At 32.2% G+C, this 15,359-nt stretch overlaps 1 protein-coding gene across 4 annotated transcripts in view; it reads right to left on the bottom strand.

The window, feature by feature from the left end:
• The window catches only part of ATAD2B (ATPase family AAA domain containing 2B), a 148,521-nt gene that overhangs the window by 116,780 nt on the left and 16,382 nt on the right, over nucleotides 1-15,359 (bottom strand). For all 4 annotated transcript variants that reach the window (XM_057741165.1, XM_057741166.1, XM_057741167.1 and 1 more), the window contains exons 2-8: nucleotides 14,957-15,108; nucleotides 10,360-10,409; nucleotides 9,849-10,002; nucleotides 8,139-8,241; nucleotides 6,886-6,994; nucleotides 4,580-4,696; nucleotides 2,179-2,254 (exon numbers count right to left, since the gene is read on the bottom strand). In XM_057741165.1, the coding sequence (XP_057597148.1) occupies nucleotides 2,179-2,254; nucleotides 4,580-4,696; nucleotides 6,886-6,994; nucleotides 8,139-8,241; nucleotides 9,849-10,002; nucleotides 10,360-10,409; nucleotides 14,957-15,108 (761 nt within the window). The remainder of the gene's footprint in view (nucleotides 1-2,178; nucleotides 2,255-4,579; nucleotides 4,697-6,885; nucleotides 6,995-8,138; nucleotides 8,242-9,848; nucleotides 10,003-10,359; nucleotides 10,410-14,956; nucleotides 15,109-15,359) is intronic.

The following is a 15,359-nucleotide window of genomic DNA, read 5'->3' as shown; positions in this document are numbered from 1 at the left end:
CTACTAAGCCTGTGCTCTAGAGCCTGGGAGCCACAACTACTGAGCCCGTGTGCCTAGAGCCTGTGCTCCACAACAAGAGAAGCCACTGCAATGAGAAGCCCAAGCACTGCAATGAAGAGTAGCCTCCACTCGCAGCAACTAGAGAAAGCCTGCACTCAGCAACGAAGACCTGACACAGCCAATAAATAAATAATTTATTTAAAAAATTAAAATTAAAAAAAAGTTTTAAATAAATAAACGAGGTTTGTACATCTCATTTTCCACCTGGGAAAAAAGTTGGATCCACACTACAAATCTCACACAAGGATAAAATTCAAATAGATCAAAATTAAAGAGTAAAAAATGAAACATTAAAAATAAACAAAGGTGGGCTTCCCTGGTGGCGCAGTGGTTAAGAATCCACCTGCCAATGCAGGGGACACAGGTTTGATCCCTGCTACAGGAAGATCCCACGTGCCACGGAGCAACTAAGCCCATGTGCCAAAAAAACAAAAACAAACAAACAAACAAAATAAGAAACCAGAAAAAAAAATAATAAAAAAATTTAAAAAATAAAAAAAGGTGGTATATGCATAACTGATTCACTTTGCTGTACACCTGAAACTAACACAATGTTGTAAATCAAAACTATACTCCAATAAAAAAATAAATTAAAAAAAAAATCAGTATGCTAAATGAAAAACAATAATAATAAAAATAAACAAAGGTAAACTTCCTTAAAACTCTGGATTTGGGAAAACGTTTCTAACTATGATCCAAAATCTAAAAGCCTCACTAGGCTGATAAATTTAACTAAATAAAAATAAAAATCTTCTGGTAAAGATAACCAAAAGCAAAGTTAAAAGACAAACTATGACTTGAGGAAAAAGACTGGCAATTTGTGACAAAGGACTAATCTCTCTACTATATAAAGAACTACTAAAAACAGATAAAAAAGCAAGAACCTTCACACGGTTATGTTTTTATAAAATTAGCGAGTTACTAAAAAAAAAAGAAAGAACCTATTAAAACACAGGCAAACTTTACAAACAGACATTTCAGAAAAAGAGAAAATTTTTTTAAACATATGAAAAAATACTCTCATAAGAGATATAACAATTAAAAATTAACCAAGATTTCATTTTCAGTTTTCAGACTGGCAAAAATCCAAAAGTTTGAGAATACATTTTGCTGGCAGAAATATGAAAAAATAGGCACTTTCATACATTGCTGGGTGGACTGAAAACTGATTCAATACCATTGAAGGTCATCAAAATTACAATTTCATATTCCCTTTAACTCAAAGATTCCACTTTCATGAATTTATCTTACAAATATACTTGTACACATGTAAAATGATGATTATGCAACGGTATTCATCATATAGTATTCTACAATAGCAAAAGACTGAAAGCAACCTGACTCTCAATAAAAAACTAATTTAAAAATTACAGTATATTTATATTATATACAGTAATGTTATGCAACTATAAACACGTGAAACTTTGTTATACTTAATGAAAAGACAGTTTAAATGAATCAAGTGAAAAAAACAAGGTGTAGTACAATGTGCACAGCATATTTTGTGTAAAAAGAAGGGATAACAATCAATATATATATTTGCACATATATTCCTACATATATATGAACATATTCTTTAAGGATATACAAACCAATAAAAATGCTTCTATGGGATAGTGGTAAGCTACTGAGGCTAGAAAAAAGCTTTTCATATTTATTTTTTAATTTTACTTTTGAGCCATGGGGAATATATTACCTTTTCAGACAACATAATAGATAAAATAATATTTCAAAATCAAAAAGCCTCCTTTGTACACCTAAAAGAAAGGGCAAAAGGAAACTAAAAGTAGCAAAGACTAATTCAATCAATACTTCCAATGAAAGCAATGTGAGTCTCTTAGATTCACCTTTAATAGACCAGAGAGCTGTACAGCTTTAGGGAACACAATTGTTAAAACAATCACCATTTCAGGCAAACTGAACCAGAAAGATAACAGTCATCTGTAAGGTAAAAACTATTAGCCACTAATTAAAGAAAGATGCCATTTAGTTCTTCACTGGCATTATCATTAACACCATCAACACCTGTATTTTAATTGTAAGACATTATACTATGCATTACTTAAAGGAGATAACTAAATGAAAGATGGAAATACTTCCTCCTTTCACAAAACATACCTGATATGACTTCTCCTCGCTGGAGATCTGTGAATATCAAACAGTGTATTTTCCCTCTTTTTTTGATGAGCTGGTACTTAAAGGAAAAAAAAGACAACATAGAAATTAATAATAAATTGATAAACTGATGTATTAAAGAAGCAGAAATTACTTCTGTTAACTTTCTGAATAGAAGCTGGTCATATGTCTTCAAGTTCTAAATCCTATCTAGAAAAAGCACAACAAAAATAAAAACTTTGTGGTAAATACAAGTTGCAAATAAACATTCTAAAAAAAATGTTAAACTAACTCTTTGTGACTGTGGGTTAAACAAAGATTTCTTTGACACATCACCAAAAGCACAATCCATTAAAAGACATTTTTGATAAACTGAAACTGATCAAAATTACAAATTCTGCTCTTTGAAAGACACCATTAAGAGAATTTTTTTAAAGCTACAGACTGAGAAGATACTTGCAAATCACAAATTATCTGGAGTACATAAGGAACTTTCAAAACTTAAATAATAAGGAAACAAACAACTGAATTGAAAAAAATGGACAAGAAATCTGAATACTTCACCAGAGATAAGGCTGGCAAATCAGCACATAAAAATATGCTCAACATCATTCATCATTAGGGAAATGTAAATTAAAACTACAATAAATATGTAGTAAAATTTTAAAAACTGACCACACCAAATATTGGCAAGAATACGGAGCAACTGAAACTCTCATACACTATTAGTGAGAATGTAAGCAGTACAATCACTTTGGAAAAGAGTTTGGTAATTTCTTAGAAAGTTAAACATACTTAAACATCATAAAACCCAGCCATTCCACTCCTAGGTGTTTATAAGAAAGATGAAAATATACGTCCAAAGACTTTCAAACATATGTTCATAATAACTTTATTTATAACAGCCAGACACCAGAAATGTCAACAATCCCAGTGTCCATCAACAAATGAATGGATAAACAAACTGTGATACACCCATAAAATTGAATGCTACTCAGCAATAAAAACACTACTGTTATAGTCAACAACATGGATGAGTCTTACAATTATTATGCTGAGTGAAAGAAGTCAAACAAAAAAAAGAGTATATACTGTATATAAAATTCAAGAAAATGTAAATTAATCTATGGTGACAAACAGCAGATGAGATCTGTCACTGCCTGAGGGTTAGGAGTAGAGAGGCAAGAGAAGGTCAGGAGTAGATTACAGACAGGCAGAACAAAATTGGGGGGGGGGGGTGTTTGAGGAACATGTTCATTATCTTGATTGTGGTGACAGTTTCATAGGTATATCCCTAAGGTATTTCAAACCTGCCAGATTGTACATATGAAATATTATGTATGCAATGGCAATGGACTACATATAAATTATATCTCTTTAACAAAGCTTTAAGAAAAAAAAAAACTAGAAAAATGGCTCACAATCTTTTTTCTGTCCTAACATACCTCCCCCATTATTAACAGGACTATCTGTGACAGTGATTCCTAACTGGAGTAGAGAAATGTCTACATACTTGAGCAAGCTTCTAGTGAGGTAAGTCTGATAATTCCAGACAATCAATCACTGCTTTAGAACATAAGAATTTGAATTAAATGATCCAGGTTCTTCCTTGAAAACATAACATTAAGTGAAATAAGCTAGACATAAAAGGTCACATATAGGCAAATCTATTGAGACAAAGTATCGATACATTAGTGATTGCCAAGGGCTGAGATAATAGATGCATAGAAGTTATAAAATGTTCTGGAATTAGATAATGGTAATGACTGCATACCCTTGTAAATATACTAAAACCCAACAAACTGTACAGATTAAAAATCGGCAAAACCCAGCAAAAATGGTGAATTTCATGATATGTGAATTTTATTTCAATTTTTTAAAAATTGGAGGAAATCAACAGTGATGGAATTTCCCAAGAGCTAGGAAAAAAGTCAATAAACAGTACCTGTGGAAGTGATTACCTGTCATTAGATTTAAGAGCATTAAGATAAATTTTTTCCTTCTCAAAAAACAAGAACAAAACACAAACCGAGCTTATTGACCAAGCTGCCCTTTTGTGACTTTGGCTAAATTATCAATACTTAACCACTTGAAACACAGGGAAACTTGCCCTAAAGAACTGCTGTAAATGAAAGTACTCAATAAACAATAAGTATGAGCAGTATTTACAACTAAATTTAAGGTTATTTAAATAAAATGTACATGCACTATGTAATTCAATATTGTAACTGCATCCATCAACTTTCAGTCGTGTGTGTGAATAGAAGTATATGTAAAAAAAGATGTATGGAACCTATAAAAGATTTTATTCTTTTAAATTCAGCAACACTAATTTTTTTTAAGGGGTGGAGGAAAATAAGCTACTCTACTACAAAAAGGAAAGAAGTTACTTAGAGTCTCTTACCTATTGGAGGTGCTTGGTATCTATCCACTGTTTTTCTTTGTCTCAAATTATATGGCCTATCATTTTCTTCTCCTTCTGCCTCTTCAACCTCTATATCTCCATCTTCCTCTTGAGATTCTACTTTCCCACACACAAAAGAAAAAAAAATACTGTTTTAATCCACAAGGACTGGTCCACTCTAGAATCTTATATTTATATTTTATCTTTTATTCTTTCTGCACAGGACATTTAGATGTGTTAACATTGTATGATACAGCATAAATCAATAGAATTAAAAATGAACCCAGATAGATGTAAAAGAAAATGCCTTTCTTACAAACAATATAGTTCCTTGCTAAACATATCAATATGATCATATTTGAGCTCTTGATTTACCTACGACCTTTTAATCTTTTTTTAAATTACCTTTTTGGTCATACAAAGCAATAATAGAGTAACATTCAAAATTTTATTACAACAAACTTCACTCAATGCCCAACTAACCACTGAATAAGGTCAGTATTCACATACTACTTGATAGTTCAAAAGAAAATGTTTAAAGATAATTACTAATGTTACAGCAAGAGCAATTTTTGTTGGCAGCATAATGATTTGTTAGGCCTGTTGACAACAGGTAAACAGGGTTTAGTTACATTTTGGTAGAAAAACTCAGGCAGGGATTGGGAGAGAGCATGAAGCAGGTATCTGCAGTACTGATAATAGTTTATGTCTTGACATGAGTGATCACTTTATGATAATTCACCTAGCTATACATTTAAAAAATAAATTAAAATGTACATAAATTCTAAAAGTTTATTTTTAAAAAGTAGTTTGGGGGACTTTCCTGGCAGTTCAGCAGTTAAGGTTCTGCCCTTCCAATGCAGGGGGCACAGGCTCGATCCCTGGTTGGGGAACTAAGACCCCACATTCCCCCTAGCACGGTTAAAAAATAAATAAATTAAAAAAAACAAAGCAGTTTGGCTATAGCTATCATTACATCTGTTTATAGTTTAAAATAAAAATCTGAAAATTTATAAGCTTATGGTACTCATATGCAATGCACTTTATAATTAACTTTTTAACCACAGGAATTGTCAATATAACACAATCATATTAAGGCATTGGAAAAATTTTAAAACTGTCAGTGATGCTCAGTGAAATAAGAAACTAAAAATGCAAAGGACTTCACATTTTACTCATGACATCTGAAAGCTTATTCTAAGTTTTTTTTAAATGCTTATTAGGTTATAGAGAAAATAAGTAAATATGTATTACTTAACTAAATGATATTATAAATTACTTGCACCCAAATAAGTTTCCTTAAACCTTCAAAAAAAATATTTTTGAAAAAAAATGTTGCATTATTTATTATGGGAAGAAGTTTTATACATGGTAAACCTACTCTGGGAAATCTACAAAGGTGTTCAGTTAATGATATGGCAAAAATCACATTATAAACCTGGATTTATTTAGAAAATTTCGATTTTCTCCAAAGGAAGCAATATGGAGCTGCTACCTGTTAACAACAATATTTGCTCAATAAAATACCTTCATCAGAAACTTGCTAATAACATATTAATTACAGAATTTGAGAAATAAACCCATTCTTCTTCATCTAAGCTACACAAATAGTAGGAGCTAATAAAATATCCTGGCAGAATACAACAAATCTTCTGAAAACCCATTTTAATAAAGAAGGTTAATACCTACAGAATTAAATCCTAGATATACTAGTCATCAATTTATAGTCCTTGTTCGGGCAAATGTGCTTTCATCTATTCCCAGCTCCAGCCCGACAAGTCCAGTCAGGATTCTTCGATTCAGAACCCAAACAGGCCTCAGAAAAGAGAAGTACAACTCCTCTACCAGTATTGGCAGTCTCTCTCTTAACTTCACCATTTACTACTCCTCTGTCCATAACTAAATTTGAGACACAAATAATCAGAGATTTTGAGGCTATGGATAGAAGGTGGCTAGGGACAGAGATTTCCAGTTAGAACATACCTAAATACAAAAAGAGGCCTCACCTAACAAGCAAATCAGCCCATAGCAAATGCTACACCAGATTACGTCACTTAAAGACCACCAACAGCTACTAATAAAATATATTACATAACAATGCATAGTGTAAAGCAAAGGCATTGTTCCAAATGAAGGAAATGAATACTCAGAAATGCCAATGGTATAAAAATTATTCCAAATTACATAACATAGACCTCTAAAGCCAAAAATCACACCTTCAGTAATTACACATATATTACTCATACATATTTTCTTCTTTCCTGACTGAACTTTGTAGTATTTATCTCATAAGGTGCTTTACAAACCTTCTTCTTCACCCTCAGTAGAGACTTCATGATGATTTTGTATCCCATAACTATTTCTTCTCAGTGACTTTCTTCGCCTTTTCACTCTTGAGTACATATCCATGTTTTCCTTTTAAAGAGAGAAATCTGTCAAATATTAACATGAAATTTATTCCCAGCTATAAATATCATTAAATCAATGGGACATGCCCATTGAATAAAATTTATTGAGGACTTATTTCCAAGGCAAAGATTCATGAAAATGGACCTTATAAATTCAATACCTGTGAAACAAGAGGAAAAATAAATAAAACTTATAAAATATTTGAAAATTTAAAACAACAATGCCATGGACATGCTTTCTCCCTTAAGCAAATTACAGTCTAGTAGGACAAAATAAGTCAAGTCACAGGTAACTATAAAAGAAAGTAAAACAAGTTTAATGCCATAAAGAAAGGTACATGGGAATTCCCTAGTGGCCTAGTGGTTAGGATTCCGGGCTTTCACCGCTATGGCCTGGGTTCAATCCCTGGTCGGGGAACTGAGATCCCACAAGCCAAGCAGCGCAGCCAAAAAAAAAAAGGTACAAAGTACTCTAGAATTCAAAAAGATGATCCCCTCCACAACTTGCTAAGTATATTGGGCAGGGAAGAGGAGGACACGTTTGGGGGAGGAGAGGAGGAAGCATCTGAAGTGAGCCTTGAAACAAAGGTAGAACTGCATCAGTCCTTAACCAGAAGTATTAACAGGAATAAAAGAAGAATAAGAATGATTCATTTATATTTGGGCAATGGTGTGTGAGAAAAAGTTGAAACCAGATTATAAAGGTCAAGGTGTTTTTAATTAGTTCAGTACACATTAAAAAACCATTAAAGGGACTGCCCTGGTGGTCCTGCGGTTAAGACTCCGTACTCCTGATGCAGGGGGCATGGGTTCCATCCCTAGTTGGGGAACTAAGATCCCATATGCCGCACAGCACACACACACAAAAAAACACAAACCATTAAAGGTTCAGATAAGAAGTGACAGAATCAGAGATGTACTTTAAGATGACTCTCTGGGAAAAGTGTAGAGGGTCTTTTGGGGAAGGTTGTGGCAAGCAGGGTATGGATAAAAGAAGAAAGAAAACGATAAAATCCCAGATTAAACTGGAAATGAAGGAACAATTATGTTAATTCAGGAAAATCCAAATGCTGCTCTCTTTCTTTCTTTGAATTCCTCAATCAAAATAAAAAAAAAATGCTTGCAAAGGCTGTTAACGTTAATGTACTCACAAATTCTGTATCTGTCCACATTCGAAGCCGTTCTACTTCTCCTGATCGACGATTCCTTCTAATGTTTATGTTGTCCATTTCCTGTAGTACAGCTTCAGCAGTACTACAATTATATAATAAAACTGGAGTTTAGACAATTGTCGGATCAAACACTGCGTCATACATGTAAAAGAGCTCTTCATCAAAGCCTAATAAATCATCTCTGATATGTAACTGTACCTAACATCCCAATTAATACCTATTTCTGAACTGGCATCCACCAGAAGTGCTTCAAAAACAGATGGAAGAGACTTCCTAGGTGGTGCAGTGGTTAAGAATCCGCCTGCCAATGCAGGGGACAAGGGTTCAATCTCTGTTCCAGGAAGATCCCACATGCCGCGGAGCAACTAGGCCCACGTACCACAATTATTGAGCCTGCGCTTTAGAGCCCATGAGCAACTGTTGAGACCATGTGCCACAACTACTGAAGCCTATGCGCCTAGAGCCTGTGCTCTGCAACAAGAGAGGCCACGGCAATGAGGAACCCGCGCACCACAATGAAGAGTAGCCCCCGCTCACCACAAAAAGACAAAGCCCATGTGCAGCAGTGAAGACCCAACACAGTCAATAAAATTAGCTAATTAATTAATTTAAAAAAACAGATGGAAACAGGGAATTCCCTAGTGGTCCAGTGGTTAGGACTTGGCGCTTTCACTGCGGGGGCCCTGGTTTGATCCCTGCTCAGGGAACTAAGATTCCACAAGCCACGCGGCATGGCCAAAAAAAGAAAAAGATGGAAAGAGAACATCTTCTTCCTTAATATATTAAAATAAAACTTACAAATATAAAACCTTCATTTATAAGTCTCCAAATATTTAAATTCATAATACTACTACAAATAACTGACTACCAGACCCAAGGTAAAAAAAAAAACAAAAACCTAATTCAAACCTTTTTATTTGAAGATGGGATTAAAAATTGTATAGAATGAAGGATTTGCAAAAAGTTGAAAGCCAATATAAGGTTAACTGAACAGATACTTTTAGAAATTAGAGGACGTTGACATCCACAATATATATGCTGACATTGGCACATTTTATCTTTTAAACACACACATAGCACTTACTATGTGTCCAGATACTGATCTAAGTACTTAAATAACAACTAATACTCAAATTTGACACTACCACTATAGAATACAATTTCCTCTCCTTTCAAATAGGAATTATACTGACCTCCCTTCACCAGGCTGTTGCAAGGACTAAGTAGGATGATTTATTATCTGAGAATAAAGTTTCATTGCATGTAGACACTGAACAGTCGGCTAGGCTACATCCAACCTTTCAATTCAGAATCTTGACTAAGTAAAACTATACCTACTATATATCAATAATGGAACTTAATGTTGCTTGAAAATTGTCAAAAACACAAATGTTAAATGAGCAAATATTAAAGGACTACAGTAGTGAAGTCAAAATAAAATTACATTTTATATTATCTAACTATGCACAAGAGCTTAAAAGTATGAGAAAAAATTAGCTATCACATAAACTGTATTAAACCTAGTAAAGTGACTAGAAACTGACAATCACTGAAACCATGGTTAATTCGAATTAAGCTTCTAAATAATTGTACTGATTGCTAAGTCAGTGCTTAAGTTACTTTTTAAAACATAACTGGCTTAAAAAACCAACAATTACATGAAACTGCTTGCTGCAAAAGTACTCATACCTATTCACTAGTTGATCAAATAACAAACTCTGGTTCACGCTTTCAAATCTGTTTTTCCTGGAACGACAACTTTTTCTGACTTCCATGTCACCATTTATACAAGAAAGGTCCCCATCTCCCTTCTTTTCCCCGCGAAGGGGATGGCTTCGAAGGGCTACAAGAAGAGAGAAATTTCCATTTCAAAGTACAGAGTATAAAAAGAAAGAAAAAAAATCAAAAATTACTTTTAAAAGACTATAGAAAGCTTACTATAACCGCTTAAATGGCTTTAATATCCAATAATTTAAAATTTCTATAACTGTTTACAATCTGCCATAATAAATAAATTCTTTCAGTTATACTGATTTCTCAGTATTTAACAGTTATATATATATTTACCATGACTGAAATCCAGTCACTTCCAACAGTATGCTGGGCATACTAGTAAAGTACTCTATTTTACCCCACTTTAATACTCTTAACAGTATTATAAGAATTTCAATACTAACCAGTTTCATAACAGAATACTCACATAAGCTACTATGTCCGTTTGGTAATGTAGCACCAGGCTGAGAAGTTAACCTAGAACACAATTATATTTAATATGCAAACACATCAACATTCATTTAAAGAAGCAAGAAATGCAATACTGGTGGAATCATTTTAATCTTTAAAATGTCAGCTATGTAATATTACTTTTTAAGAGTAAAGACAACATTTTTTTAGCCTAAGATTGATAATATACCAATCAATAAAATACATTAGCTAAGTCATTTCATTACTTCAAGAAAAGCTTCAATAAATTACAAACAACTTAATTTGTCTTCAACTCTATAGATTAAAATCCAATGAAAAGGCTTAAGCTTAATATGTATCATAAACTTAACTGATGCCATACACAGCAATGGTCACAGACATTTACTATTGGTTTTCGTTGACAACATAAAATTCAAATAATGACAAAGTTATTCAAACAATAAATTATAAGAAAAAAGTACTTGAACACCAACACCATTTCATAATTTCTTCAAAGTATTATATTACACATTCTAAACTAATAAATGAAAACTTAGCTAATTTCTCAAAAGCCATTGTACAACTCTCCCTTTGGAGGGAGGAACAGAAATGTTAAGTCACTAGCAAGATACTTAAAGGGTCATCAAAACATGAAGAGTTATGAAAAAAGTCACAGGACATCTTACAATAATTAGAAATTCAAAAACAAAATTGTTACATAATAAAAGAGATACCAACATAAACTTACTAGGGTACTTTCTGAAATATCCAATAATTATCATTTTCAAAGATTAAAAAAGGGGGGGAGAAAAGACATTCAAAAAATAGTATACATGACTGTCTTCTGCTTATCTATGTAGTTTGCACATTTTTTTAACTAAAATATGCCAACAATTTTGATTACTCCAGCACGCTTCATGTTAAACTATAAATGTTAAATGTTATAAATATTAATTATAAATGGCCCTGTCTAATGAAGGTCACAGATAGGATAACTAAAGGATATGAACAAAAACTATTACGTGTCTTCAGACTATCAAAAACACAAAAACAAAAAAACTCCATCTCTCCTTTCCCCAGAAAAGCAACACAACCATCTTTGTCCTAATATACTACTTCTTGGAAAGTGTTTCGTTTTTAGCACCTTTATATACAAATACACCATCCTGGTATACAAGTTTGACTATAAAGTAATAAAACTCATGTGTTAATGGGTCATTCCTTACAAGATTATACATGTGGAATTCCCTAGAATCACTCTTAAAATCCATTTAAAACCACACAGAAAAATCATAGATATACTTTGGCTTTAGACCCAACATAACATTAACTCATTTTAATCAGTTAATTCACAAATCTTGGCTCCAAATGAATTTTAGCTCTATGCAAGACCAAATGGTTGGAATTTTACATACTTAAATTATTCAAAAGAATAAGACGCTAACCTTAAAATCATTCTACGAAAGGAATCTAAAACTTTTCTGAACAATAGCAACATCATTGGGATAAAAACAAAATAACAATTTTTGCCTCTCTAAACAAGACAGTGCTTACTTGGCTTTTATTTCACAGCTAATGAAAGATCTATTTTAAGGTGGGGGGAGAAAAAAAAAAACGTTCTTCAATCAATCTAATTACCGATTATAATTTATTGTCATCATTTCATCATTATCATTTCCCTTTATAAAAAGAAGAAAGAAAAAAGGAGACAGAGCATGAAATACTTAGGTATAAAAAGAGAGAATATTGGCACATATAATAATAAAGGTGCCTACTTGAATCAATGTTCCCAAAAATTAATCACATAAAATGCAACCAGGTGGGTACAATGCTTAAATGAACCTTCTAATAAATCCTTTGTGATTATGACATCTCCTTTGTTTATTTTTAAAAGGGGGAATGAGTGGGGGATATTTCCCTGTATCTCTGTATCCTAAAATTTTAAGTGCAGACAGTATCACTTTGTATTAGATAATCATTACATTAAAAGTTTCTACACCCTTAATTATGTGCAGCACACTACCAATGCAATACCAGACTCAAAAATCATTACTTATTCTCCCATTCCCACATAAACCCAAGGCATTCAATGATTTATGAGAATTTTAAACCGTAATTCAGCAAAAGCATCCATTTGGCAAGACTTTAACCACTGCCAGCCCTCATCCTAATGAGCCTCAGCAGTGCTGATTCCACTTCTGCCTAACATCACTGCTCCCTCATCATCTGACCACAAAACAAAATTTTCATGCACATCACATTTTAGGGCACAGTTAGGCTTATCAAAGATTTAATTCTGTCTGTATCTTAGAGTATTCCCTTCTATTACTCTAGAGACATCAAATCATGCCACATTCTCCGTGTTGTCTCTCCCAACCACCCTGCCCCCTACACACACACAGCCTCCAAATTAAATGTCTAGGGGCTAAATAAACATCAGCTGACAAAGTCAGTAAAATGGGATTCTGAACTCAAAATATTTGTAAGCTACAACATCTACCTAGGTTGTTAGCATGTATATTTGTGAATTTCTACACATAAGATAAAGAAGAAAAGATGTAGCAATACAGTAAAGATTTTGACCAAGAAAATCTACATTTTACAAAAAATTATCAATCATTATACTGATAAACTTGAGCCTTTAAATAAACCCCAGATTTCTCCCCAAAGAACACTTATAATCTATCTCAAATCATTTATGAAGACTGAAGAGTCTAGTTCCACTTTAACCACTATCTTCATCCAATTACCTATCTCTAAAAGTTATTTCTAAAAGAAAAGTTATTTCACCAATCAACAGTAGTTTCTTCAAAGAATTTAGTGGTTGTTAACAAAGTTCTTTAGGATTCATTATTTTTCATAACTAATACTAATTCTTATCTATATTCAGTTTTCCTCCAAATGAATGGTATTTTAACAAATTATTTTTGTGAAAGAACTTGTCATTTTTACCTTAGATGCTCTTAAGACTAGATTACCAAAATAAAGAAATTAGGATTCTCAGGTTCATGATATACAAACCTTCAAATAAATCCTGATTTTTGTATTTATACTATCTCAAAATCTAAAATATTTTTAACTACAAGTTTCCCTAAATTTCAATTATGTTGAATCTGATAGGTCAAATGGCATTTTGTTTTCAGGTCATCTGAAACACTAAAAGAGTCTGATTCTAACAGTGTAACACTTAATCAGATCCCTTGATGAAAGTTAAACTCAAAGAGCTTTTACTGTGTAAACTGCTAAACATTATTTTCCTGTAAAAACAGAAACAGTAAATTTTACTAGTATTCATTATTTCTTAAGCTTTTTATTCAAAATGTACTTAATTTTTTTTTAAAGGAATATTAAACTCTACGGTACCTAAATGGAAGCAAAACTCCCCTCAAAAAAATGTTAAGGCCTTTTTATATGAAAGACATGATCAAGATTAATTTCCATAAAAGATGTCTGAGTGGATAAGATGTGGGAAATCTACTATATTAGAGACTCACACTTGAATTAAACTGTTAAAATTATCTTACATTTAAAGGTCAAACTTCTAGTACTAAAAGAACACTTTTTAGAAACATTACTAGAAAACGAAGCCTGATTCACTCATTTAATAAATAGAGGATACAGATTACAACAGGTAGATCAAGTGTAGAAGTGTAATTAAAGGGCAGTACTTATTTTAAGTAACATCATTATAGTGACCTGGATCTGTTTCATCTCACAGATGAATGAGTATGGGAAAGTTAAAAAAAAAAAAAAATCAAAAGACTATGGTTCACATAATTTTCTACTTAACTCCCAGACAATATAAAATTAAAATTTTTCAATAAAGTGGTACTTATTAAAATAGGTAGACTCTTTAGAGACTAGTAAATGTACAATGCCTGTCAAAATCTATATAACTGCAAAGATTATTTTCATTGAAGACCAAGAGTATTCAGAATTTACCTACACACATAAAATCAAAATACTGTCAAAAAGAATTCCCTTTTACTTTTGTTTGCAGTTGGCAAATCATCAGCACTTCTACATCAAAGACTGGAAAAAAAGAAAAGCTAAAGATTCTAAGCTCAAAATTTAAAGGTTTTCTGAGTGTGTATACACCTATACTGTTTACGTTAAATTAGTACCACTTACTTTGGTAAGTGGGTAAAATTGTTTTCTAATACATATCGAAATAGATACAAAATAAATTTAAGTTGAAAACAACCAGGTAGATGAAAAGATTTCTTTAAAAATTAATTTAATTTTATTGCATTTTAGTATACCAATTCAAGTGGAATATTTAATAATTTTAGGAAGGGAAGATTTTTAAAAAATATAAATTCTAACCACATGTTTTTATTTAAATTTTCAGGTCTATAAACATGTATGCACATTCAAGAGCTATCAAAATTATTACTGTTTTAGTAATAATAGTTTCTATTACATACTACATATATTTTTGGCGTATTTAGAGAAAATGAAATTATATACAAAAATTATAAAATAAGCTTAACACAATTTATAAGAATTTCTAGACAGGTGGCTTTACAATTTAAGAAAATCAGCATTAGTATCATCCCTGAATCACATCAAATAATTCATGAAAAAACAATGGATGAGTTCTCCCTTCTCACCTGGCCTGTCCAGTTGATATGTTCCATTCCTCTCGCTGACCAGTACTTCGTGATTTTGATTTGTCTTTGCAAACAGAATCAGGTTGTTTCAAAGTGCGTTTGGCTGGAGGAGACACGTGGCTATCACTTAAACTACCATCAACTTCAGCTTTCTGAAAGACAAAGTTTAAAATGTATTTATTATTCCTATTAAAATCCATAGCATTCTTACATTCTTGGATACAGTACAATGCTTATTCAACCAATAAATATTTACTGAAGGAATCTCTCTACAAGTGTAGCAAAATGTAATAATCTGTAAATACAGAAACAAAAAAGGTAAATTTATGCTCAGAAATGTTTAGTTTGTTTTTATTTTAAAACAGTTTCAAGCCTACAGTAAAGGTGTGTAGATATATCTTTT

The sequence above is a fragment of the Hippopotamus amphibius genome, chromosome 7, assembly GCF_030028045.1.
Source record: "Hippopotamus amphibius kiboko isolate mHipAmp2 chromosome 7, mHipAmp2.hap2, whole genome shotgun sequence".
Classification (NCBI taxonomy): Eukaryota; Metazoa; Chordata; class Mammalia; order Artiodactyla; family Hippopotamidae; genus Hippopotamus; species Hippopotamus amphibius.
The sequence above is the reverse complement of the archived record's forward strand: the minus strand, read 5'-3'. Positions and strand labels throughout refer to the sequence as shown.